The following is a 26,965-nucleotide window of genomic DNA, read 5'->3' as shown; positions in this document are numbered from 1 at the left end:
CATACAAATATCACTACAAAAGTAAAAGGGTTTAACGAAACTTATTGTGAATTTTAATATAATCTAGAAATTGATTTAATTAATGGGGGACTTTTGTTAAAATGGGTCCATACACAAGCTCAAGACCCAAGAAGTAACCCAATTGAATGAAAATTTTTCTAATAGGATAGATCCATGAAGCTTTTTGCGTTCAGCATAATCGACGTATTCTAGTCTTTTTGATACATTTACATCGGTCTAACTAATGATATTTCATCCTCGTTTACATCGATTAGGCTGACAATATTTGTGTTTGTCTCACTTCGGTTTAATCCATGTTATTTGTGTCACTCTCAATGATCGACACAAATTAACTTTACTTCCACACTTTTCTCGTCGACTTCTTGATCGACGCATAACCAACGTTTATTTGTCGTTTTAGAAGTTCGAAGGTAGATCATTATTTTTTATTGGTCGAAAGCTATAAAAAACATAGTTCTTTATTTATCCAAAGTGTAAAAACACATCTTTATTTAAGAAAAGTAAGTATCTCAATATCATTTGTTCTACACAATACAACATGTTGGCTCTTGTGGACTCGCATATTACATTGGAATCTAAGAAAGCACTTTAAATGATAGACCTGATCCACCTAATTTTTCTTCAATGATTTTGGATAACTTTTCTATCATAGAAGGAGAAAAGTAATTCATCCAATCTCCTATTTCACCCTTCCGGAAGAAAGTTTTCTTCTCAACAACATCGAATATACATCCTGATTTGTTCACTTCCAAATCTTTCATTTTCTCAAATCCACATAGTTTGATTATGTTTTCAATCACTGTGGAACTCTCCTCTTTGAATGATAGGAGAGTCCAAGAACTCTGCAATTCTTTTCACATGAAAAATTGTATCCTCTTTAAGATCTTCATACCTTAAGAACAAAACTTTGTTTGGTCTAGTTTTGCTCTCATTCCAGTAATCTAACATATGACTCCACCATGGACCAAACATGGTTATCCCGTTGCAATACTTTTCAAATGCTTCCTCCAAAGTGAATTCAGGTAAAGACACTGACTTTATTTTAGTAAAGAATTCCCATGCTGAAACAAAAGTATCAAATGGATTTCTACATATATAAATGATCTTGCAATTGGATTTTGTGATGGATTCAGGTAATGAAGGGAATGGTAGGTGAGTAGAAAGAAGTCTTGGCTCACTCATGTTGGAGAGGGAAAGAATTTGGTCATGCAAATCATAAGAATACATAAATTCAGGGAAGGGCACAAGTTCATGAGGATTGGAAGAGAGTAATGGATGGTTGTCGAAAGAGGAAAAACGTTGATGGTTTGCAATTACAAAAGTAAGAGCTTTCAACCAGGTAGTACCTGACTTTGGAAAGCTAGCAACAAAAACATCATTGTCTTTTGCATCAAAATGTTTTTGAAACTTGTTCACTCCATGAACATAATCTGTTGGGCACCAAAAATCTTGAAATAGATGGAGATAGGGAGTGAAATTCAAACCCGTCTCCTTGGGAAGGGAGAGGATGAACTCATTTTCTTCATTTGCTTCTTTCTCACTTGCCAAAGACATTGGAGCAGCTTGAATATGAATGATGAGTGAATAGTAGAATTGGATGCTAACATAGCTTAGCACGAGATAGCATTTATAGAACTTTTTAAATTAATTTCTAGATTTCCAGCTTTTTACTTGTATTAATTGTGGTATTTAGTTTTTTTGGATTTACTTTTTATTCTTCCATATGATAGAAAAATAGTTTTTATTCATAATCACAACCAAATATTTATTAAATATATTTTTTTTCTATAAAAATATCAAATAAATAAAATATTATAAAAAAATAATATATATTAATTTAAAAATGCAACTAATATTATAAAATATTATGTATAAATATTTTAATTTAAAAGAACGCAAAATAAAATAATAATTTAAATATTTTTTATAAAATATACTTTTTTTTTTAAAACTAAATAAACCTTAAATCTTAAATCCTAAATTAACTAACTTTAACTTTTTATTCCCATATACAACCTAATAAAATTAATTAAATCTGGTCCAAAAATTAGTTAAAGAAAGGGGTGGTAAATGAACAATAATGAACAACACTTGCTAATACTGTGGGGGCTCACACACTTTTCTTTTTTGCTATGTCGGAGGCAACAACCTAATGCTAGCAGATTTTATTTATTTTTTATTAGTAAAAAATGAATAAATTAAATAAAATATTTATAAAATATTTCAATGCATATAGAAAATTATTATATATATATATATATTTTTTTTTCAAATAAAAAAAAATCTTTAATTAATATATATTTCCATAACATATAGAAAAAAATATAACAAAAATTATTAAAACATTTGTATAAGAAGAAACGAGTATTATTATAATTGCGTACAATAAAAAATGGTTTTAACGGAAATTATTTAGCGGAAATTAATATAATTTTAGAAATTAATTTAATTAATGAAGGTTTTTTTTAACATTCGTTAATTTTCAAAAATTATTTTAAAAACTCAATAAAATATAGCGAATTTTTTTTAAACCTTCGTTAAATTTCAAAAATTCATTTTAAAATCAAAATAAAGTAACATTTTTTTTAACTTTAGATAAAAAAAAAATAAAAAACCAAACTATTAGAGCAATACTGAATGCGAGAAGCAGTGAGAACAAGAACCCTAATCATAGTGAATGAGAGAGAACATAGAAAAGAAATAATTTTTTTTTTATCAGCAAAGAATGAAATTAAATTAAGAGGGATACAATAGGAGTATCCCAATCCTTTTACACAACCCAAAGACCAGCTTAAGAGGTCTCCGAATACACCCCAAAAGCATTAGAAAAGTGATATTTGCTGCATAAACTAAGAAACACCTGCACCAGAAAGCACCTTCCTCGCAAGGTCTGCTTCAAGAGTTGCAATCTGCAACTTCTAAACCACCCAAACTCACCAAAAGAAAAGAAACCTCCATCTAGTCATTGATATTCCTTTAGCTTCAAATCACTTCAGGAAAGAACAATGCACTCACCTTTTTTCTCCAGACCAGAATACGCCAAAATGAGCATAAGTTTCACCTTGTTTCTAACATTAGACTCTCTAGATAGCAAGCTGATTAGGCCTTTAAATCCAACATGGAATTCAGCTTGTCTTAAAAACCTACCAGCATGTTTAGCAGCCAGGCCAACAACCCATCTCGTTCTTAGAATGATTGGATGTTGATTCTTTAACTTGGATCCCACATAATTTCCCAGCTTAGATCCCTCTATCCTGAGATGACTATATCAGAAGTTAAAGTCTCCTAAATATTCTTCAAGTCACTTCCAAGCCTTTTCCTCCTAAACCTCCTTACTTAGTATTAAACCCCTATAGCTCCATCTGCTCCCTGTTATGCACAACAGCTCCATCAAGCCCCTCCTTTGACTAACATAACTGTGACTCGTGTTTGCAACCATGAAATCAAGTTAGTACACCACACCACACCCTCAACTTCTGGACATTGCAGTTAACTCCTCCAACTATTCTCCTTCTTCCATTACAAAGCAAACCAACTAGGTGAGAATGTGATAGCAACCTGGGAGCCCTCCAAGTCACACTGCGTGCAAAAACAGAGATATAACAGCCTTGACATGACCTTCTAGAACTGCTTCCACAGACCCTGTGCACACCTACATACCCATTGCAACATCGACAACCATATATGGCTTCATAGATAACTAATCATAAGGTTCCCATACAATGCAAAAACCTTAACCCAGATAAACCAAAAGAACATCATAGCATCACAGCAACAGGGTAAATTGGGATAATTCCCACTTCCATCTAACACTAGCTCCAGTACCTCAACCCAGGTATGCATACCAGCACAGGCCATAGAATTAAACACTAGTACCCCTACATCTACGACTTAAAAACCACAAAACAATAGTGCAACCCTCTTCCCAAACCAGCTACTGCACCATAAGCTTAACTATTCTTGGCACCCGAGATCCTAATTATAGCTTTTAATGCATAACATTGGGTTGAGAACCCAGTCTACGAAAGAATGGATAAAGGAATGCACCTTAGGCTTCATCCAGAGCAAGGATTTGAGTTGAGCCTTTTGAAACACCTCCTCCGCATCTACTAGCCCTTGTTTGAATACAATCAGGTTCCTTTGATCCCAGATACATCTAATAATTGATGCCCAAACACCTTTCCATACCAGATTTTGCTTCTTACTAGCTTTGCTCAGATAAAAACTCAGGAAGTGCGAGTTTAAGTCATTTTGTTGAACAAAAGAAATACCTATCCATTTGAAGCACAAGGACCAAACCCTTTGAGCATATTTATACTCCAGAAAGAGATGTTGGCATGACTCCTCCTTGGCCTGACACATTGCACAAAGCGTCGTATCTATCATCAACCATTTCCTGCTCAAGCACACCCTTGTTGGAATTCTATCCAGCAGTACTCTCCAAGTTATTGTTACCACATTTGGAAATGCCTTTGCCTTCCAAACGAGAAAAAACACTTCAGATTGGGTACCTCTAGTTTGTTTAGCTAGGCGCTCATAAGCGGAGTTCAGTGTAAATATCCCTGGTACTTCCTTCCCCCACAACAACACATCCATGACATTCTTTTTCATGGGTGCCCCAGATAACAACGTAGCAAGATCAGCTTCCATTGTGGATTCCCACTCAAATCTGGCACGCCTCCACCCCAGACTTCATCTCCATTCCGAATTAATCCACACACCAACTTCACGCACTGTTTGGCCCTGATTTAGGACAGTGAATACAATCTGGGGAACATGGATTTAAGATCATTACTACCAACCCACACCTCCTCCCAGAACTTTACTTTGTCTCCATAGCCTAGTTCCCAACTTAATTCTTCTTGGAACCATCCTTTTCCTCCTCCCTCCTTGCACACTTTGGAAAGATCTCTCCACCACCAAGATTGAAGTTTGACAGGTGTTTGGGCATTTCCAGGCTCTAGCCCATACTTTGAAACCAGAATCTCTTTCCACCTCCCTTCCTCTTGAGAGATACAACGCCATCTCCATTTAGCTAGGAGGGCATAATTAAACTTACATATTTCTCTTAAACCCAGTCCTCCCTCCTCTCTAGGTCTGCATACGTCTTTCCAACTTACCCAATAGATTGGCTTGCTCACTTTCCCCCAACCCCATAAGAATCTTCTCTGGATACTAGTAATCCTCTTTCAGACTGGGCTCGGTGCTTTGAAAAGAGAGAGATAATACAGAGGAATAGCGGTTATAATAGAGTTAATAAGGCAAATTCTCCCCGCCATGGTTAAAAATCTCCCTTTCCACACACTGAGCCTTGTTTTTAACTTATTAATGACCGGTTTCCAAAACTGCTTCTTCCTGGGGTTACCTCCCACTTCAAGGCCCAAGTATTTAAACGGTAACCCCATCTGGGTACAGTTCAAGGTCTTTGTGTAATAAGCTACAACATTACTTTGAACATTAAAGCCCGTTAGCTTTGACTTGTGGAAGTTAATCTTCAATCCTGAGACTAATTCATAACCCACTAGGATGGCCTTCAAGGTTACCATGTTATTAAGGGAGTCTTCACATAGGAAGAGAGTATCATCCGCAAATTGGAGGATACACACCTCTATCTCCTTCCTTCCAATCTTGAGGCCCGTTAGCAAGTCGATTTTGCTAGCTCTTCGAACTAACCCAACAAGGACTTTAGCTACAACTAAGAACATAAAGGGTGCAAGGAGGTTTCCCTTGCTCAACCCTCTTGTTGGCTTGAATTCCTCTGTAGGGCTCTCGTTGACTAGTAGAGACACAGAGGTGGATTCCAGGCATCCTTTAATCCAAACAATCCATAGGTTGTGGATTCCAGGCATCCTTTAATCCAAACAATCCATAGGTTGTGGAACCCCATCCTGGATAGCATATCATATAAGAATTCCCATCTAACCGAGTCATATGCTTTTTCGAAGTCCACCTTTAGGTATAACCCTGTTCTCCGATTTCCCCTTAGGTATTCTACAACTTCATTTGTCATAAGCACACTATCTAAGATCCCTCTTCCTTTTACAAAAGCTGATTGACATTCATCTATCAGAGCAGGCAACACCTTCTTCATGCTAAAAGCTAACACCTTAGAAATAATTTTGTAAAGTGCTCCAACTAATGAGAGGGGTCTATATTGCTCGAGCTTAGAGGGATCCCTGACTTTAGGAACCAAAGCTATGAAGGAAGCATTACAACCCTTCGGTATACTCCCCGTTTCATGAAACAGGGTCAGCGCTGCCATGATATCATCTTTTAAGAAATCCCAACTCTTCTTAATGAAGTTAAAGTTGAAGCCGTCTGGTCCAGGGCTCTTTGATCCTTCACACTGTCACATTGCATCCCTAATCTCTTTCCCAGAGAACACAACTAGGAGACCCTCGTTATCAATCAGAGATAGTGACTTAAACTCAACTTCATCCAACCTTACCCCAAATCTTTCGTTGCTCTAAATCTATCTTCGAAAAGCTTCTTAGCTTCTAAACGGACAGTGCTTGCTTCCTCACACCATTGGTCCCCCACCTGGACACCATTCACTTTGTTTATGAGCCTTCTCCACCTCACAGATGAGTGGAAGAATCTGGTACAGGAATCCCCATTCTTAAACCAACTTTCTCTCGCCTTTTGACAACTGAGGGATTCAATTTTCTTATCATTCTCTTTCAGACGGCTTACCAACTCTAATCTTTTCAACCTGTCATTTTCCACTAGACCCCCAAAGCAATCTTGGCAGTCTAAAGCCTCCAGATCCTGTAGAATCCTCCTCTTTTCGGTGTCAAGGTTGCCAAAGACATCCATATTCCAAGACTTCAGATCTGATTTGAGAAGTTTCAACTTTTCTTTAACCTTCGTCATGCCATACCCCTGCACCTAGTAGGACTGCCATTTATCATGCACCATCCTATTGAATCCTCTCTTCAAGAACCAAGCATCAATGGTTCTAAAAGGTTTAGGACCCCAGTCCTTCTCCACAGACTTAACCACCAGAGCACAGTGGTTTGACACTTCCCTTCGTAGGACATATTGTTTACTCATGGGTCAAAGCTGTAACCAATCTTAATCTACAAGCACTCTATCTATTCTACTCTTTGTTGTTCCATTCGGTTTAAACCACGTAAACTTCTTACCTACTAGAGGTAACTCTGATAAAAAGATGGAGTCAATGAAACTATTAAAGCCAATTACTTCACTTGACTGCTCTCCCCTACCACTGATGCCTTTCTTTTCACTTCTACTTCTTACCGCGTTGAAATCACCACAAAAGCACCAAGCTGATACGTTAGATGCCAATTTTGCTTTAACAAGATCCTCCCATAAAGTCTTCTTTCCATTCAACAAGCATGGAAAGTAGACATTTACAACCGCACACCTATAGGAAGTTTTGATGTATTGGCCGTAGATGATAATAAAGCATGTTCCCATCAGATGACTTTAATAATCAAATACTTCTTTATGCCACATAGACAGTAAGCTTCCACTTCCATCGTCTACTTTGTTGTGAATCCACCCAATTTTGTTATCCCCCCAAAGAGAAAAACATCTGCAAGATAACTCTGCAATTTTTTGAATTTAACATGTAATAGATTTTTTCTGCAAGATAACTCTACAAGAAAATAGCTAAACAAAAATTAATTTAGATATAAAAAATAATCAATTTCTATATTAATTAAATTATATATTATTTTTTCTCAGATTAAGTTGGTAACAAGAAATTTTTTTCTGTCCTCTCTCTCCTAACAATTGCAATGCCAAGAGTGTTCTATGAGAACATTCGCATTCGCAGACCTCAACAATCATCACATAACTTCACAACCTTCTTCTTCTCTAACTTTCCGAATGGATTCGGGAAATACGATATGTTAAAAAGAAAAATTAGAGATGGGCTACAGTAAAGGAAGTCTTCATCTCTCAGAGATTAAAGAAATGAAGAAAAAGGTTTGATTTGGGTGTTAATGGAGGAAATTATATTTAAATTGTCCTTGGCATCTACTACTAAGCGATGTGGGACTATTGGAGTACGCGTAGTAAGTCTCAGACCGAGAGTGAACAAAACTGGTTTTCCGAAAACAAAACTTCCTAGCCTTTCTTCCACATATCTTCTTTTTGTGATTTGTTTATGGACGTGTCTCCTTACCTGGCTGCAAACAACATATGAAAATACTTGTGTGAATTTTTTCAACGCAATACGGACGCAGAATAAAAACTGCAGAAAGTAGGGGGAAATTTTCACAAGTTTTGGTAGAGGATAGCCTTGGTTTACACGAAAATTTCTGAAAATTTCTCATGAAATAGGTTTTCCCTAAAATTTCACGTAAGATTCTACACTAAATTTGGGACAAAATGTGACAAATTTCATGTCAAAGAGATAAGTATTCACATACGAAAAGAATCAAACAGTTTCATAATGTTATTGCGAATCTTGTGGGAGGAATCTAGACCCTAAATCTCAGCCAAAACTCAATAGACATAATGGCGAATGTCTAGTAAAATTTTCATACCAAAATATCCAAGGAATAACGCGTAGTAAGTTCCAAATTGAGAGTGAAAAAAACTGGTTTTCCGAAAACAAAACGTCCTCGCTTTTTTACCCCGTATCTTTTTTTTGTGATTTATTTATGGACGTGCCTCCTTACCTGAGTGCAAACATCATATGAAAATACTTGTGTGAATTCTTTTCAGCGCAATACGAACCATTTTATTTTGCACAAAATAGGGCGAAATTTCAAAAGTTTTGGTACTAGATCATCTTGGTTTGCACAAAATTTCTGAAAAATTCTCCCAAAATAGACTTTTCCTGAAATTCCACATAAGAATCTCGACTAAATTTAAGACAAAATGCGCAAATTTAATGATAAACGGATTAGTCTTCACTTAGGAAAAAAATCAGACAGTTTCAAACACAAAAGAACCTTCCTTTCAGCCCTGGCAGTGATGAATAAAAATTTTATTGCCAATATTGTGGGACTAATCTGGGGTTCAAATCTTAGCCAAAGCCCAATAGACACAATGACGAATATCTGGTAAAAATTTCATACCAAAATACTTAAGGAGTAAGGCGTAGTACGTCTTAGACAGAGAGTGAACAAAACTGGTTTTGCGAAAACAAAACGTCTTGTCTTTTTTACTCCGTATCTTCTTTTTGTGATTTATTTATGGACGTGCCTCCTTACCTGGGTGCAAAGAACATATGAAAGTACTTGTGTGGATTTTTTCAGCGCAATACGGACCCAATTTTTTTTTGCAGAAAGTAGGGTGAAATTTCAAAAGGTTTGGTAGATGAGAGCCTTGGTTTGCACAAAATTTCTGAAAAATTCTCCCGAAATATTTTTTTCTTAAAATTCCACCTAAGAATCTCGACTCAATTTAGGACAAAATGCGACAAATTTCAGGTCAACCGCATGAGTATTCACCTAGGAAAAAAATCAAACAGTTTCACACACAAACGAACCTTATTTTCAGCCATGATAGTGATGAATAAAAAATTTATTGCGAATCTTGTGTGACGAATCGGTGACTCAAATCTTAATCAAAACTCAATAGACACAATGATGAATGTCTGGAAAATTTTTAGACAAAAATACCTAAGTAGTAAGTCGTAGTAAGTCCCAGATCGAGAGTGAACAAAATTGGTTTGACAAAAACAAAACGTCTTCACATTTCTATCATGTATCTTCTTTTTGTGATTTATTTATTGTTGTGCCTCCTTAGGTGCAAACAAAATATGAAAGTACTTGTGTGAATTTTTTCAGCGCAATACGGATCTAGAAAAAAATTACAAAAACTAGGTAGGAATTTCACAAGTTTTGGTAGAGGATAGCTTTGGGTTGCACAAAATTTCTGAAAAACTAACTCGAAATAGTTTTTTCCTAAAATTCCATGTAAGAATATTGACTGAATTTGAGAAAAAATGCGACAAGTTTAAGGTCAAACAGATGAGTATTCACCTAGGGAAAAAATCAAACAGTTTCGCACACAAACTAACCTTTCTTTCAACGGTGGTAGTGATGATTTAAAAATTAATTGTGAATATTGTGGGAGGAATCTGGGGCTCAACTCTCAGCCAAAACTCAATAGACACATTGACGAATGTCTGGTAAAATTTTTAGAACAAAATGCCCAAGGACTAAGGCGTAGTAAGTCCTAGACCGAGAGTGAAGAAAACTAGTTTTCCAAAAAGAAAAAGTCATTTCTTTTCTACCCCATATCTTCCTTTTGTGATTTATTTATGAACGTTCCTTCTTAGGTGCAAACAACATATGAAAATACTTGTGTGAATTTTTTCAACGTAATGCGGACCCAGAAAAAAATTGCAAAAAGTAGGGCGAAATTTCACAAGTTTTCGTAGAGCATAGCCTTGATTTGCACAAAATTTCTGAAAATCTCACCGGAAATAGTTTTTTCCTGAAATTACACGTAAGAATGTCGACTGAATTTAGGAAAAAATGCGACAAATTTCAGGTCAAACGGATTAGTATTCAGCTAGGGAAAAAATCAAACAGTTTCACACATAAACGAAGCTTCTTTTCAACCCTAGTAGTGAGGAGTAAAAAATTTATTGTGAATATTGTGGGATGAATCTGGGACTCAAATCTTTACCAAAACTAAATAGACACAATGAGGAATGTATGGTGAAAGTTTTAGACCAAAATACCTAAGGAGTAAGGCGTAGTAAGTCCTAGATCGAGAGTGAACAAAACTGTTTTTCCAAAATCAAAACATCCTGGATTTTCTACCCTGTATCTTCTTTTTGTGATTTATTTATGGTTGTGCCTCCTTAGGTGGAAACAACATAGGAAAATACTTGTGTGAATTTTTTCAGCGCAGTACGAACCAAGAAAAAAGTTACAAAAAGTTTTGGTAGAGGATAGTCTTGGTTTGCACAAAATATTTGAAAAACTAACTCGAAATAGTTTTTTCCTGAAATTCCACGTAAGAATCTCAAATGAATTTGAGACAAAATGTGACAAATTTCAGGTCAAACGGATGAGTATTCGCCTAGGGAAAAAATCAAACAGTTTCACACACAAACTAACCTTCCTTTCAGTCGTGGTAATGATGAATTAAAAATTAATTATGAATCTTGTGGGACGAATTTAGGGCTCAATTCTCAGCCAAAACTCAAAAGACACAATGATGAATGTCTGGTAAAATTTTTAGACCAAAATACCCAAGGAGTAAGGCGTAGTAAGTCCCAGACCGATACTGAACAAAACTGGTTTTCCAAAAAGAAAACGTCCTGGCTTTTCTATAACCCGTATCTTCTTTTTGTGATTTATTTATGGACGTGCCTTCTCAGGTGCAAACTGTTAGAATATATGGCCTTAAACGAAAGGGGGGTGAATTGTTTAAGAAAGGTTTTGGAAAACTTTTTGAGGTTTAATGAAATTCTTTGTGTGAATCCAGAACATAAATCAAGTTAGCCCAGAATATAAGCAATAAAACAGCAAAGCAACAGAAAAACAATCGGTTGTTTCTTCGAAACAATCGATTGTTTATACCAATAAAGCTTAAAACAAAATTTAAATGAGTTTAGAGTAAGAGAGAGATACACCAATAGTTTATACTGGTTCACTCTTAAGCCAAGAGCTACATCCAGTCCTCAGAAAACCACTGGGTAATCGACTAAGTAATTAAACCAGATTACAACACACAAACCACCAAAGTACTAACTTGAACCCTTCAAGAAACGCACTCGCTTTGGCAAAACACACCAAGAGTATTGATCTTGACCACCTCAAGAGCACACAACACTCCTTGGCAACATAACACCAGAAATACAGTAGATTGAGAAGGGATTACACTTGTTCATAGTACAAAATGAACTCAATACAATTGCAGAAATTCTTAATATCTTCCACCATCTAGATTCCTTCCTAACGTGACAGTCCACTATGTTCCACCAACCCCCGTATACACAATAAATGTAAGGGCATTTATGTGACAAGCTAAGGTGGTTAAGATACACCTCCGAAGAATAAGGAATATGCGTTTAGAGAAGATATGTTCCCCGGGTATTCCGGAGCACGACTGACAAGACATATCCATAACCACCCTGAGCCCAAGGGATAGAAAGCCCATTAGGCAATCCTATAAATACTGTGCTCAAGCCAGAGAAAGGTACGTTTTCATTCACTTACAACTTGAGCCACTAGATGACGCTATAAAACATATCCCTTACTATGGCAAATTATCATCAACCTGTTACTGCTGAGTTATCATTCACATTCTATAGCTATAGCTTCCAATGGCTTCGACTGAAGGCCCGCAAGCATATGAAGAAGAGAAGCATCTTCTGTTTTGTCCCTGTACTGGTAGGCACCGGACGAACGCACGTGGCCGACCGGCCGTGTACACAATAAATGTAAGGGCATTTATGTGACAAGCTAAGGTGGTTAAGATACACCTCCGAAGAATAAGGAATATGCGTTTAGAGAAGATATGTTCCCCGGGTATTCCGGAGCACGACTGACAAGACATATCCATAACCACCCTGAGCCCAAGGGATAGAAAGCCCATTAGGCAATCCTATAAATACTGTGCTCAAGCCAGAGAAAGGTACGTTTTCATTCACTTACGAAACTGCGCTTAGAATCTCATACTTACTTGAGCGTCGGAGTGCCTTCGCAGGTACCCTCCCCCGCCCGACCGAAGTTGATAGCACGAAGGGACGACCGACCAAAGGAGACAGCAAGAAAGGACAATCGACCAGAGGAGAAGAAGATCAACACGTCAGCAATTGCACCACGTCAACCGACCGTGCCTGGGCCCCATCTCTCCACTCAGGTACAGTCCCTTCCAAAAGAAAGGACGATATTTCTTTTTCTTTTACGTGTCACACCAATAATATTCATCTGTCTTATTCGGCTTGACCTACATAATTTGCATAGATATTCACACTATTCACACGTGTTTCATGTCCGCTTGACCTACATAATTTGTGTCACTTTTGTTGATTGATACAAATTAACTTTGCTTCCATGTTTTTCTCGTCGATTTTTTTGACAACGCATTACCGACATTTATTCATCACTTTTATTTGATTTACATCCGTCTTTTGTCGACAAAAATGATGTTTTTGTTGTAGTTATTTCACCCTTCCGAAAGAAGTGTTTCTTCTCTATCACATTGCCTAATATACAACACTGAGCAATTCTTAATATAGAATTCGAGAGTCATGGATAAAGAATTGTAAGAGAGAAGAACTTCGAAGCTAGATAATTTTTTTTTTATTGGCTGGAAGCTATATAAACATAGTTCTTTATTTATCAAAAGCGCAAAAACAATACATCTTTATTTATCAAAAGCGTAAAAACAGTACATCTTTATTTATCAAAAGCAAAGATCACAATATCAGTTGTTCTACACAATACAACATGTTGGCTCGTATAGACCCGCATATTACATTGGAATCTAGGAATGCATTTTAAATGATAGACCTGATCCACCTAATTTTTCTTCAATAATTTTGGATAACTTTTCTATCATTGAAGGAGAAAAGTAATTTATCCAATCTCCTATTTCACCCTTCCGAAAGAAGTGTTTATTCTCTGTAATATTGTATATATGTCCTGATTTGTTCACTTCCAAATTCTTCATCGTCTCAAATCTACATAGTTTGATTATGTTTTCAATCACTGCGGTACTCTCTCCTCCTTGAGTGATAGGAGAGTCCAAGAACTCTGCAATTCTTTTCACATGAAAAACTGTATCCTCTTTAAGATCTTCATACTTTAAGAACAAAACTTTGTTTGGTCTAGTTATGCTCTCCTTCCAGTAACCTAACATATGACTCCACCATGGACCAAACACCGTTATCCCATTGCAATACTTTTCAAATGCTTCCTCCAAAGTGAATTCAGGTAAAGATACTGACTTTATTTTAGTAAAGAATTCCCATGCTGAAACAAAAGTATCAAATGGATTTCTAGATATATAAATGATCTTGCAATTGGATTTTGTGATGGATTCAGGTAATGAAGGGAATGGTAAGTGAGTAGAAAGAACTCTTGGCTCACTCATGTTGGAGAGGGAAATAATTTGGTCATGCAAATCATAAGAATACATAAATTCAGGGAAGGGCACAAGTTCATGAGGATTGGAAGAGAGTAATGGATGATTGTCGAAAGAGGAAAAACGTTGATGGTTTGCAATGGCAAAAGTAAGAGCTTTCAACCAGGTAGTACCTGACTTTGGAATGCTGGCAACAAAAACATCATTGTCTTTTGCATCAAAATGTTTTTGAAACTTGTTCACTCCTTTAACATAAACTGGTGGGCACCAAAAATCTTGAAATAGATTGAGATAGGGAGCTGCACCTAAACCACTCTCCTTGGGAAGGGAAAGGGTTAGGTCATTTTCTTCATTTGCTGGTTTGTCACTTGCGAAAGCCATTGTAGTAGCTTGAATATGAATGGTGAGTGAAGACTAGAATTGGATGAAAACATAGCTTACCACAAGATAGCTTTTATAGAACTTTTTAAATTAATGTCTAGATTTCCGGTTTTTTACTTGTAATTATTGTAGTATTTAGTTTGCACAATAATTGTGCAAATTAAATCTGGTCCATAAATGAGTTAAAGAAAGTAAATGAGAAATAATGAACAACACGTACTACTACTGTGGGAACACCATGCTCACACACTCTATTTTTTTTGTTTTTATTGATAAAAAATGAATAAAATAAATAAAATATTTATAAAATGCTAACATTATAGATATATGTTTCTTTCAAATAACAAAATAATCTTCATGTACAAATCTGTCTGGTTAACACAGGCCATGGAACCTAGGCACTGGTGGTGTTTTTTTTTGCTGCAGCCACATGCGGGTTCTTAAAGTACCTGTGCTGGTTTTTTTTGTGTTTTTTTGCTGCATAGATGCTGCTGTTTTGTTGCAGTTTTGGCTCTTTTTGATGCTTTTTTATGGAGCCTAGGCACTTGTGTTTTCAGGTCTTGCAGCACTTTGTTAAGCATAGGTAGTTTTAGTTTGTGGCCTTGTTCTTTGGTGCTGTTTTAAGCCATAGGGTAGGTGTTTTCTCTAGTTTAAGGTTCTTTCATGTTATGTTAAAACAAGTGGCATAGGAGCCTAAGCCTTTGCGTTTATTGTTATTATAAGCTAAGATCTGTTTAATGGTGGAGACACTGTTTTTTAATTTATTTATATTGCAGACAAAAAAAATTTCCGAAAAAGTTATTTCCTGAAATTTCACATAAGAATCTCCACAGAATTTTAGACAAAACGTGACAAATGTCAGGTCAAACGGATGAGTTTTCACCCACGAAAAAAATCAAACAGTTTCACACACAAACAAACCTTCCTTTCAGCCCTGACAGTGATCAATAAAATAATTATTGCCAATCTTGTGGGACGAATCTAGGGCTCAAATCTTAGCCAAAACTCAATAGACACAGTGAGGAACGTCTGGTAAAAATTTCAGAGCAAAACATCAAAGAAGTAAGGCGTAGTAAGTCCCAGATCGAGAGTGAAGAAAACTGGTTATCCGAAAACAAAATGTCCTGGCTTTTCTTCCCCGTATCTTCTTTTTCTGATTCGTTTATGGACGTGCCTCCTTACCTGGGAGCAAACAACATATGAAAGTACTTGCGTGAGATTTTTCAGCGCAATACGGACGCAGAATAAAAATTGCAGAGAGTAGGTCGAAATTTCAAAAGTTTTGGTAAAGGATAGCCTTGGTTTGCACGAAAATTTCAGAAAAGATCTCCTGAAATAGTTTTTTCCTGAAATTCCATGTAAGAATCTCCATTGAATTTGGGACAAAACGTGACAAATGTCAGGTCAAACAGATGAGTATTCACCCACGAAAAAAATCAAACAGTTTCACACACAAACAAACCTTCTTTTCAGCCCTGACAATCATAAATAAAATATTTATTGTCAATCTTGTGGGACGAATCTGGGATTCAAATTATATCCAAAACTCAATAGACACAGTGACGAACGTCTGGTAAAAATTTCAGACCAAAACACCCAAGGAGTAAGGCGTAGAAAGTCCCAAGTGAACAAAACTGGTTTTCCAAAAACAAAACGTCCTGGCTTTTCTTCACCGTATCTTCTTTTTGTGATACGTTTTTGGACGTGCCTCCTTACCTAGGTGCAAACACCCAATGAAAGTATTTGTGTGAGATTTTTCAGTGCCATACGGACGCAAAATAAAAATTGCAGAAAGTATGGCGAAATTTTACAAGTTTTGGTAGATGATAGTCTTGGTTTGCACAAAAATTTCTCAAAAATTCTCCCGAAATAGATTTTCCTGAAATCCCACGTAAGAATCTCCACTGAATATGGGACAAAACGCGAAAAATTTCATGTCAAACGAATGAGTATTCACCCACGAAAAAAATAAAACAGTTTCACACACAGACAAAGCTTCCTTTCAGCCCTGGCAGTGATCAATAAAATATTTATTGCCAATCTTGTGGGACGAATATTGGGCTCAAATTTCAGCCAAAAATCAAAAGACACAGTAAAAAACGTCTGCAAACAATTTCAGACCAAAATACGAAAGGAGTAAGGCGTAGTAAGTCCCAGACCGAGAGTGAACAAAACTGGTTTTCCGAAAACAAAACGTCCTGGCTTTTCTTCTCCGTATGTTCATTTTGTGATTCGTTTATGGACGTGCCTCCTTACCTGGGTGAAAACACCATATGAAAGTATTTGCATGAGATTTTTCAGCACAATACGGACGCATAAGAAAAATTGCAGAAAGTAAGGCGAAATTTCACAAGCTTTGGTAGAGAGCCTTGGTTTGCACGAAAATTTCTGAAAAATTCTCCCGAAATAGTTATTTCCTAAAATTCCATGTACGAATCTCCACAGAATTTGGGACAAAACGTGACAAATGTAAGCTCAAACGGATGAGTATCACCCACACAAAAAATCAAACAGTTTCACACACAAATGAACCTTCCTTTCATCCCTGCCAGTCATCAATAAAATATTTATTGCCAATCTTGTGGGACGAATCTGGGGCTCAAATCTCACCCAAAACTCAACAGACACAGTGACGAACGTCTGGTAAAAATTTCACACCAAAACACCCAAGGAGTAAGGCGTAGTAAGAACTAGACCGAGAGTTCACAAAAATTGTTTTCCGAAAACAAGACGAGCTGGCTTTTTTTCCCCCTATCTTTTTTTTGTCATTCTTTTATGAACGTGCCTCCTTACCTGGGTGCAAGGTACATATGAAAGTACTTACGTGAATGTTTTCAACGCAATAGGTACGCAAAATAAAAATTGCAGAAAGTAGGGTAGAATTTCACACAAATTTTGGTAGAGGATAACCTTGGTTTGCACGAAAAATTTTGAAAAATTCTCCCGAACTAGTTATTTCCTGAAATAACAGGTAAGAATCTCCACTGAATTTTCTGTAAAACGCGACAAATTTCTGGTCAAACGAATGAGTATTCACCCACGAAAAAAATCAAACAGTTTCACACACAAACGAACCTTCCTTTCAGCTTTGCCAGTGATCAATAAAATATTTATTGTCAATCTTGTGGGACGAATCTGAGCTCAAATCTCAGCCAAAACTCAATAGACACAGTGACGAACGTCTGGTAAAAATTTCAGAGCAAAACACCCAAGGAGTAAGGTGTAGTAAGTCCCAGACCGAGAGTGAACAAAACTGGTTTTCCGAAAACAAAACGTCCTGGCTTTTCTTCCTCGTATCTTCTTTTTCTGATACGTTTATGGACGTGCCTCCTTACCTGGGTGCAAAAAACATATGGAAGTACTTGCGTGAGATTTTTCAACATAATACAGACGCTTTTAGAATAAAAATTGTAGAAAATAGGGCGAATTGTCACACAAGTTTTGGTAGAGAATAGACTTAGTTTGCACAAAAATTTCTGAAAAATTCTACCGAAATATTTTTTTCCTAAAATTCCAGGTAAGAATCTCCATTTAATTTTGGACAAAACACGACAAATTTCAGGTCAAACGGATGAGTATTCACCCACGAAAAAAATCATACAGTTTCACACACAAACGAAGCTTCCTTTCAACCATAGTAGTGATCCATAAAATATTTATTGCCAATCTCGTGGGACGAATCTGGGGCTGAAATCTCAGCCAAAACTTAACAGACACAGTGACAAACTTCTGGTAAAATTTCAGAACAAAACACCCAAGGAGTAAGTCGTAGTAAGTCCCAGACCGAGAGTGAACAAAACTGGTTTTCCGAAAACAAAACGTCCTGGCTTTTCTTCCTCGTATCTTCTTTTTCTGATACGTTTATGGACGTGCCTCCTTACCTGGGTGCAAAAAACATATGGAAGTACTTGCGTGAGATTTTTCAACATAATACAGACGCTTTTAGAATAAAAATTGTAGAAAATAGGGCGAATTGTCACACAAGTTTTGGTAGAGAATAGACTTAGTTTGCACAAAAATTTCTGAAAAATTCTACCGAAATATTTTTTTCCTAAAATTCCAGGTAAGAATCTCCATTTAATTTTGGACAAAACACGACAAATTTCAGGTCAAACGGATGAGTATTCACCCACGAAAAAAATCATACAGTTTCACACACAAACGAAGCTTCCTTTCAACCATAGTAGTGATCCATAAAATATTTATTGCCAATCTCGTGGGACGAATCTGGGGCTGAAATCTCAGCCAAAACTTAACAGACACAGTGACAAACTTCTGGTAAAATTTCAGAACAAAACACCCAAGGAGTAAGTCGTAGTAAGTCCCATACCGAGAGTGAACAAAACTGGTCTTCCGAAAACAAAACGTGTTTGCTTTTCTTCACCGTATCTTCTTTTAGTGATTCGTTTATGGACGTGCCTTCTTACCTGGGTGCAAGCAACATATGAAACTACTTGCGTGAATGTTTTCAACTCAATACGGATGCAGAATAAAAATTACAAAAAGTTTTAATAGAGGATAGCCTTGGTTTGCACAAAAATTTCTAAAAAATTCTACCGTATTTGTTTTTCCAGAAATTCTAGGTAAGAATCTTCATTGAATTTCAGACAAAACGCGACAAACTTCAGTTTAAATGGATGAGTATTCAACCAAGAAAAAAATCAAATAGTTTCACTCACAAACGAACCTTCCTTTTAGCCCTGACAGTGATCAATAAATTATTTATTGCAAATCTTGTGGGACGAATCTGGGTCTCAAATTTCAGCCAAAACTCAATAGACACAGTAACGAACGTTTGGTATAAATTTCAGACCAAAACACCAAAGGAGTACGACGTAGTAAGTCCCAGACCGAAATTGAACAAAATTGGTTTTTCGTAAAAAAAACGTGTATGCTTTTCTTCTCCATATCCTGTTTGAGTGATTTGTTTATGGACGTGCCTCCTTACCTGGGCGCAAACAACATATGAAAGTACTTGCGTGCATGTTTTCAATGCAATACAGACGCAGAATAACAATTGCGGAAAGTAAGGCAAAATTTCAAACAAGTTTTGATAGATGATAGCCTTGGTTTGCACGAAAAATTCTGAAAAATTGTACCGAAGTAGTTTTTTCCTAAAATTCCACGTAAGAATCTCCAATGATTTTGGGATAAAACCCGACAAATTTCAAGTCAAACAAATGAGTATTCACCCATGAAAAAATATCAAACAGTTTCACACACAAACGACTTTCCTTCCAGCTCTGGCAGTGATTAATAAAATATTTATTGCCAATCTTGTGGGACGAACGTCTGGTAAAGATTTTAGAGCAAAACACCCAAGGAGTAAGGTGTAGTAAGTTCTTGACCGAGAGTGAACAAAACTGGTTTTCCGAAAACAAGACGTGCTGGCTTTTCATCCACTTATCTTCTTTTTGTGATTCGTTCATGGACGTGCCTCCTTACCTGGGTGCAAGCAACATATGAAACTACTTGCGTGAATGTTTTCAATGTAATACGGACACAGAATAAAAATTGCAGAAAGTAAGGCGAAATTTCACACAATTTTTGGTAGAGGATAATAGCCTTGGTTTGACCGAATATTTCTGAAAAATTCTATCGAAATGGTTTTCTCCTAAAATTACACGTAAGAATATCCACTGAATTTGGGACAAAACGCGACAAATTACAGGTCAAACGAATGAGTATTCACCTACGAAAAAAAATCAAACAGTTTCACACACAAACGAAGATTCCTTTCAGCTTGCAATGATCAATAAAATATTTATTGCCAATCTTGTGGGACAAATCTGGGGTTCAAATCTAGCCCAAAACTCAATAGACACAGTGAAAAACGTCTGTTAAAAGTTTATGACCAAAACACCCAAGGAGTTAGGTGTAGTAAGTCCCAGACAAGAGAGAATAAAACTGGTTTTCCGAAAAAAAAAAACGTGTTGGCCTTTCTTAGTGCTTCGTTTACGTACGTTCCTCCTTGTTGGGTCTATTAGTGTCTAAGTTCAAGAGGGGAGGGGTGAATTGAGCTTATAAAATTTTCGCAAGAACACACAATTTATAGTATATCAGAGACAAAAAGAACAGATTGTTTTTGCATGAAACAGATTGATTCTTCAGAGCATTCTAGCACAATTTGAATTTGTTCAATATGAAATTGTGATCAACAGAGGATTATAGCAAAGACAGATCAGCTGAAAATTATGAGGATGAAGGATACAACTATGCTTAGAAATCAAACAAATTTACTCAACACAAGGTTTTAATGAGAATGATTCTTCCTCAGATTTTAATGATTAGACTGTTTGTTCACAGATCACTTAAGCCATCATATTCAACTGCCTTGTTTGTGATTAGAAAGCTTTAACAAATCAGGAAGAACAGTTCTTACTTAAACCCAGAATTAACAGATTCAATTTCAAAAGAACAGATTTAGTTCTTGACAGAATTAAGCAAAACCAGAAATGAGTGCAGGGATGAGAAGACAAGGCACACAAGTTTTTATACTGGTTCACTCATACAGAGCTACATCCAGTCTCACCTTACCCCAAGGTGGAATTCACTAAAAACAATACCAATTACTTACAAACACAACAGTTCTTGAACACTACAAGAACAACACACACAATGCTGAAAAACCCTATTTCAGCACACCTTGCACTCCAAGAAACCCTATCAAGGAGTGACTAACACTTACACCTTTACAAAACAGAATAAAGGAAAGATTACACTTGAAAAGAAGATGCAAGAACTCATAAACCAGTAGTTCAATTTGCTGCAGAACTGCACCAGCACCTTCACCAAGATCAAAGGTTTCCTAGAACAAGCACACTTGAAAATCTCTTTGGAAAACCTTTCAAAAAACTTTCAATCCTTCTTCTCACATGGAAATTGTTTGATCTCTTTCAAAAACGTAATTGCTCAGCACACTTTCATGTGAGAGACACTTTTCTTTATATAGAAAAACAGTTTCTAACTTGTTTTCAAAAAACAGTTGAAAAACAGTTATGAAAACAACAGATTCATTTTTGAACTTAACAGATTTATTTTTGTGAAAACCGCATACTCAGCTAACTGAAATAACTGTCTGAGTTGTACCTTTGGTGCCCTAACTAACTTGTGAAAAACCTTTTAACTGACCAGAAGGGCAAACCGATTCTTTCACAGTGAAACAGATTAAATGAGAGCAAATAGGCCAGCTCAGCTTTAACTGAAATAACGACCTAAGCTTTGCCTGTGGTGCCCTAACAAAATTTTAGAAAAGCCTTTTAACAGAGAAGAAATAAACAGATTCTTTCTCCATAAAACAGATTTATTTGTGTACTGATTTAAAACTTTTAAAACCATTTTAAAAAGCTTTTCAAAAACCATTTAACCACATCATGTGCTTGATCTAGACTTGGTTAGGCATCTAGGATAGGTTATACAGCAAAAGACAATCATACACAATTACAAGCCTAATTACAAATGAATCTAAAAACCTATTACAATCTTCAAAGCACTCAAGCCATTTTCTTCATCAAACACACATCAAGCCTTGGTAGGGAAGAAGCTTTCTCCAGCTTCAACACTCCTTTCCTGGGTGAAAGCAACATATGAAAGTACTTGCGTCCATGTGTTCAACGCAATACGGACGCAGAATAAAAATTGCAAAAGTAGGGCAAAATTTCACGCAAAATGTCTGGTAAAAATTCCAAAGCAAAACACTCAAGGAGTAAGACGTAGTAAGTCCCAGACCAAGAGTGAACAAAATTGGTTTTCCGAAAACAAGACGTGCTGGCTTTTCTACCCCGTATCTTCTTTTCGTGATTCGTTTATGGACGTCCCTCCTTACCTGGGTGCAAGCAACATATGAAAGTACTTGCGTGAATGTTTTCAAGGCAATACGGACGCAGAATTTTTTTTGTAGAAAGTAGGGCGAAATTTCAAACAAGTTTTGCTAGAGGATAACCTTGGTTTCCACGAATTTTTTTGAAAAATTCTCCCGAAATAGTATTTTCCTGAAATTCCAGGTAAGAAGCTCCATTGAATTTGGGACAAAACGCAACAAATTGCAGTTCAAAAGGATGAGTATTCACCCACGAAAAAAATCAAACAATTTCACACACAAACGAATCTTCCTTTTAGCCCTGGCAGTGATCAATAAAATATTTACTTGCAATCTTGTGGGACAAATCTGGAACTCAAATCTCAACAAAAACTCAATAGAATCAATGACCAATGTCTGGTAAAATATTCAGACCAAACCACCCAAGGAGTAAGGCATAGCAAACTAGATTTTTGAGAGTGAAGAAAACTGGTTTTCTGAACACTAGACATGCAGTCTTTTCTTCCCCGTATCTTCTTTTTGTGATTCATTTATGGACGTGCCTCCTTACCTGCGTGCAAGCAACATATGAAAGTACTTGAGTGAATGTTTTCAACGCAATACGGACGCAGAATAAAATTGAAGAAAGTAGGGCGAAATTTCACACAAGTTTTGGTAGAGGGTAGCCTTGGTTTGCACGAAAATTTCTGCAAATTTCAAACGAAATGGTATTTTCCTAAAATTCAACGTAAGAATCTCCAGTGAGTTTGGGACAAAACACGACAAATTTTAGGCCAAACAGATGATTATTCACACTCGAAAAAAAATCGAACAGTTTAAAACAAACGAACCTTCTTTTAAGCCCTGGTTGTGATCAATAAAATATTTATTCCCATCCTGTGGGACAAATTTAGGGCTCAAATCTCAGCCAAAACTAAATAGACACAGTGACGAACGTCTGGTAATAATTTTAAACCAAAACACCCAAGGAGTAAGGCGTAGTAAGTCCCAGACCGAGAGTGAAAAAAACTGGTTTTCTGAAAACAAGACGTTGTGGCTTTTCTTCCCCGTATAGTCTTTTTGTGATTCGTTTATGGGCGTGCCTCCTTACCTTGGTGCAAGCAACATATGAAAGTACTTGCGTGAATGTTTTCAACGCAATAAGGACGCAAAATAAAAGCTACAGAAATTAGGGCGCAATTTCACAAGTGTTGGTAGAGGATTGCCTTAATTTGCACGAAAATTTCTGAAAAATTCTCTCGAAATAGTTTTTTTCTGAAATTCCAGGTAAGAATCTCCATTGAGTTTGGGACAAAACGCGACAAATTTCAGTTCAAACGAATGAGTATTCACCCACGAAAAAAATCAAACAGTTTCACACACAAACGAAGCTTCCTTTCAGCACTGGCAGTGATCAATAAAAATATTTATTGCAAATCTTGTGGGACTAATCTGGGCTCAAATCTCAGCAAAAACTCAATAGACACAGTTTTGAACGTCTGGTAAAAATTTCAGACAAAAACACCTAAAGAGTAAGGTGTAGTAAGTCCCAGACCTAGCGTCAACAAAACTGGTTTTCCGAAAACAAGACCTGATGGGTTTTCTTCCCCGTATCTTCTTTTTGTGATTCGTTTATGGACGTGCCTCCTTTCCTTGGTGCAAGCAACATATGAAAGTATTGGCGTGAATTTTTTCTGCGAAATACGGACACAGAATAAAAATTGCAGAATGTAGGGCGAAATTTCACAAGTTTTGGAAGAGGAAAGCCATGGTTTGATAGAAAATATCTGAAAAATTCTACCGAAATATTTTTTCCTAAAATTCCACATATGAATCTCCAGTGATTTTGGGACAAAACGCGACAAATTTAAGGTCAAACGGATGAATATTCACCCACGAAAAAAAATCAAACAGTGTCACACACAAACGAATATTCCTTTCAGCCTGGCAGTGATCAATAAAATATTTATTGCCAATTTTGTAAGACTACTCTGGGGCTAAATTCACAGCCAAAACGTAATAGACACAGTGACAAATGTCTGGTAAAAATTTCAGACCAAAACACCAAACGAGTGAAGATGTAGTAACTCCCAGATCGAGAGTGAAAAAAACTGGTTTTCCGAAAACAAAATGTGATGGCTTTTCTATCCCGTATCTTCTTTTTGTGATTCGTTTATGGGCGTGCCTCCTTACCTCGGTGCAAGCAACATATGAATGTACTTGCATGAATGTTTTCAACGCAATACCGACGCTGAATAAAAAATGCAGAAATTTGGGCGAAATTTCACAACTGTTGGTAGTGAATTGCCTTAATTTGCATGAAAATTTCTGAAAAATTCTCTCGAAATAGTTTTTTCCTGAAATCCAGGTAAGATTCTCCATTGAATTTGGGATAATACACAACAAATTTCAGGTCAAAAAGATGAGTATTCACCCACAAAAAAAAAATCAAACAGTGTAACACACAAACGAAACTTCCTTTCATCCCTAGCAGTGATTAATAAAATATTTATTGCCAATTTTGTGAGACTACTCTGGGGCTAAAATCTAAGCCAAAACTTAATAGACACAATGACGAATGTCTGGTTAAAATTTCAGACCAAAACACCCAACGAGTAAGATGTAGTAAGTCCAAGACCCAGCGTCAACAAAACTGGTTTTCCGAAAACAAGACGTGTTGGGTTTTCTTCCCCGTATCTTCTTTTTGTGATTCGTTTATGGACGTGCCTCCTTTCCTGGGTGCAAGCAACATATGAAAGTACTGGTGTGAATTTTTTCTGCGCAATCCGGACACAGAATAAAAATTGTAGAATGTAGGGCGAAATTTCACAAGTGTTGGAAGAGGAAAGCCTTGGTTTGCAAGAAAATTTATGAAAAATTCTACCAAAATATTTTTTCCTAAAATTCCACATATGAATCTCCAGTGATTTTGGGACAAAACGCGACAAATTTCAGGTCAAACGGATGAATATTTATCCAAGAAAAAAAATTAAACAGTTTCACACACAAAGGAACCTTCCTTTTAGCCTGGTAGTGATCAATAAAATATTTATTGTCAATTTTTTGGAACGAATCAGGGGCTCAAATCCCACCCAAAACTCAATAGACACGGTGATGAACGTCTGGTAAAAATTTCAAACCAAAACACCCAAGGAGTAAGGCTTAGTAAGTCCCAGACCGAGAGTGAAAAAAACTTGTTTTCCGAAAACAAGACGTGCTTTCTTTTCTTCCCTGTATCGTCTTTTTGTGATTCGTTTATGGACTTGCATCCTTACCTGGGTGCAAGAAGCATATGAAAGTACATCCGTGAATGTTTTCAACGCAATACGGACGCAGAATAAAAACTGCAAAAATTAGGGGGAAATTTAATAAGTGTTGGTAGAGGATTGCTTTAATTTGCACGAAAATTTCTGAAAAATTCTACTGAAATAAGGTTTCCTGCAATTTCAGGTAAGAATATTTATTGAATTTGGGATAATACGCAACAAATTTTAGGTCAAAAGGATGAGTATTCACCCACGAAAAAAAATCAAAAAGTGTCACACCCAAACCCTGCTTCCTTTCAGCCCTGGCAGTGATCAATAAAATATTTATTGCCAATCTTGTGAGACTACTCTAGGGCTAAAATCACAGCCAAAACGTAATAGACACAGTTACGAATGTCTGGTAAAAATTTCAGACCAAAACACCCAACGAGTAAGATGTAGTAACTCCCAGACCGAGAGTGAAAAAAACTGGTTTTCCGAAAACAATACGTGATGGCTTTTCTACCCCGTATCTTCTTTTTGTGATTCGTTTATGGGCATCCCTCCTTACCTGGGTGCAAGCAACATATGAAAGTACTTGCGTGAATGTTTTCAATGCAATACGGGCACAGAATAAAAACTGCAGAAATTAGGGCGAAATTTTAGAAGTATTGGTAGAGGATTGCCTTAATTTGCACGAAAATTTCTGAAAAATTCTCCCGAAATAGTTTTTTCCTGAAATTCCAGGTAAGAATCTCCATTGAATTTGGGATAATACGCAACAAATTTCAGGTCAAAAGGATGAGTATTCACCCACGAAAAAAAATCAAATAGTGTAACACACAAACGAATCTTCCTTTTAGCCCTAGCAGTGATCTATAAAATATTTATTGCCAATCTTATGAGAATACTCTGGGGCTAAAATCTAAGCCAAAACATAATAGACACAGTGACGAATGTCTGGTAAAAATTTCAGACCAAAACACCCAACGAGTAAGATGTAGTAACTCCAAGACCGAGAGTGAAAAAAACTGGTTTTCCGAAAACAAGACGTGATGGCTTTTCTACCCCGTATCTTCTTTTTGTGATTCGTTTATGGGCGTGCCTCCTTACCTGGGTGCAAGCAACATATGAAAGTTTTTGCGTGAATGTTTTCAACGCAATACGGACGCAGAATAAAAACTGCAGAAATAAGGGCGAAATTTCACAAGTGTTGGTAAAGGATTGCCTTAATTTGCACGAAAATTTCTGAAAAATTCTCCCGAAAGAGTTTTTTCCTGAAATTCCATGTAAGAATCTCCATTGAATTTGGGATAATACGCAACAAATTTTAGGTCAGAAGGATGAGTATTTACCCACGAAAAAAATCAAACAGTGTAACACACAAACGAAGCTTCCTTTTAGCCCTAGCAGGGATCAATAAAATATTTATTGCCAATCTTGTGAGACTACTCTGGGGCTAAAATCTAAGCCAAAACGTAATAGACATAGT

General features: G+C 36.5%; 2 protein-coding genes across 2 annotated transcripts; both read right to left on the bottom strand.

The window, feature by feature from the left end:
* Positions 1-484: 484 nt before the first annotated feature.
* On the bottom strand, positions 485-1,679 carry LOC137823403 (cytosolic sulfotransferase 15). Its single transcript, XM_068628521.2, is given in 2 exon segments — positions 485-840; positions 842-1,679. Coding segments are annotated over 2 exon segments (978 nt in total). The 5' UTR covers positions 1,576-1,679; the 3' UTR covers positions 485-596.
* Positions 1,680-13,280: 11,601 nt separating this feature from the next.
* LOC137831301 (cytosolic sulfotransferase 15) lies at positions 13,281-14,491 on the bottom strand. Its single transcript, XM_068638924.2, has one exon. The coding sequence runs from the start codon at positions 14,428-14,430 to the stop codon at positions 13,450-13,452; it is 981 nt and encodes a 326-aa protein (XP_068495025.2). The 5' UTR covers positions 14,431-14,491; the 3' UTR covers positions 13,281-13,449.
* Between the last annotated feature and the right edge of the window lie 12,474 nt (positions 14,492-26,965).

The sequence above is a fragment of the Phaseolus vulgaris genome, chromosome 11 (assembly GCF_051622355.1).
Source record: "Phaseolus vulgaris cultivar YP4 chromosome 11, ASM5162235v1, whole genome shotgun sequence".
Lineage (NCBI taxonomy): Eukaryota > Viridiplantae > Streptophyta > Magnoliopsida > Fabales > Fabaceae > Phaseolus > Phaseolus vulgaris.
Note: the sequence above shows the minus strand (reverse complement) of the source record. Positions and strands in the feature narration are given on the sequence as shown.

Bases quoted from the DNA above. Each gene is read 5' to 3' on its own strand.
- LOC137831301 (XM_068638924.2), bottom strand. From the start codon at position 14,430: ATGGCTTTCGCAAGTGACAAACCAGCAAATGAAGAAAATGACCTAACC.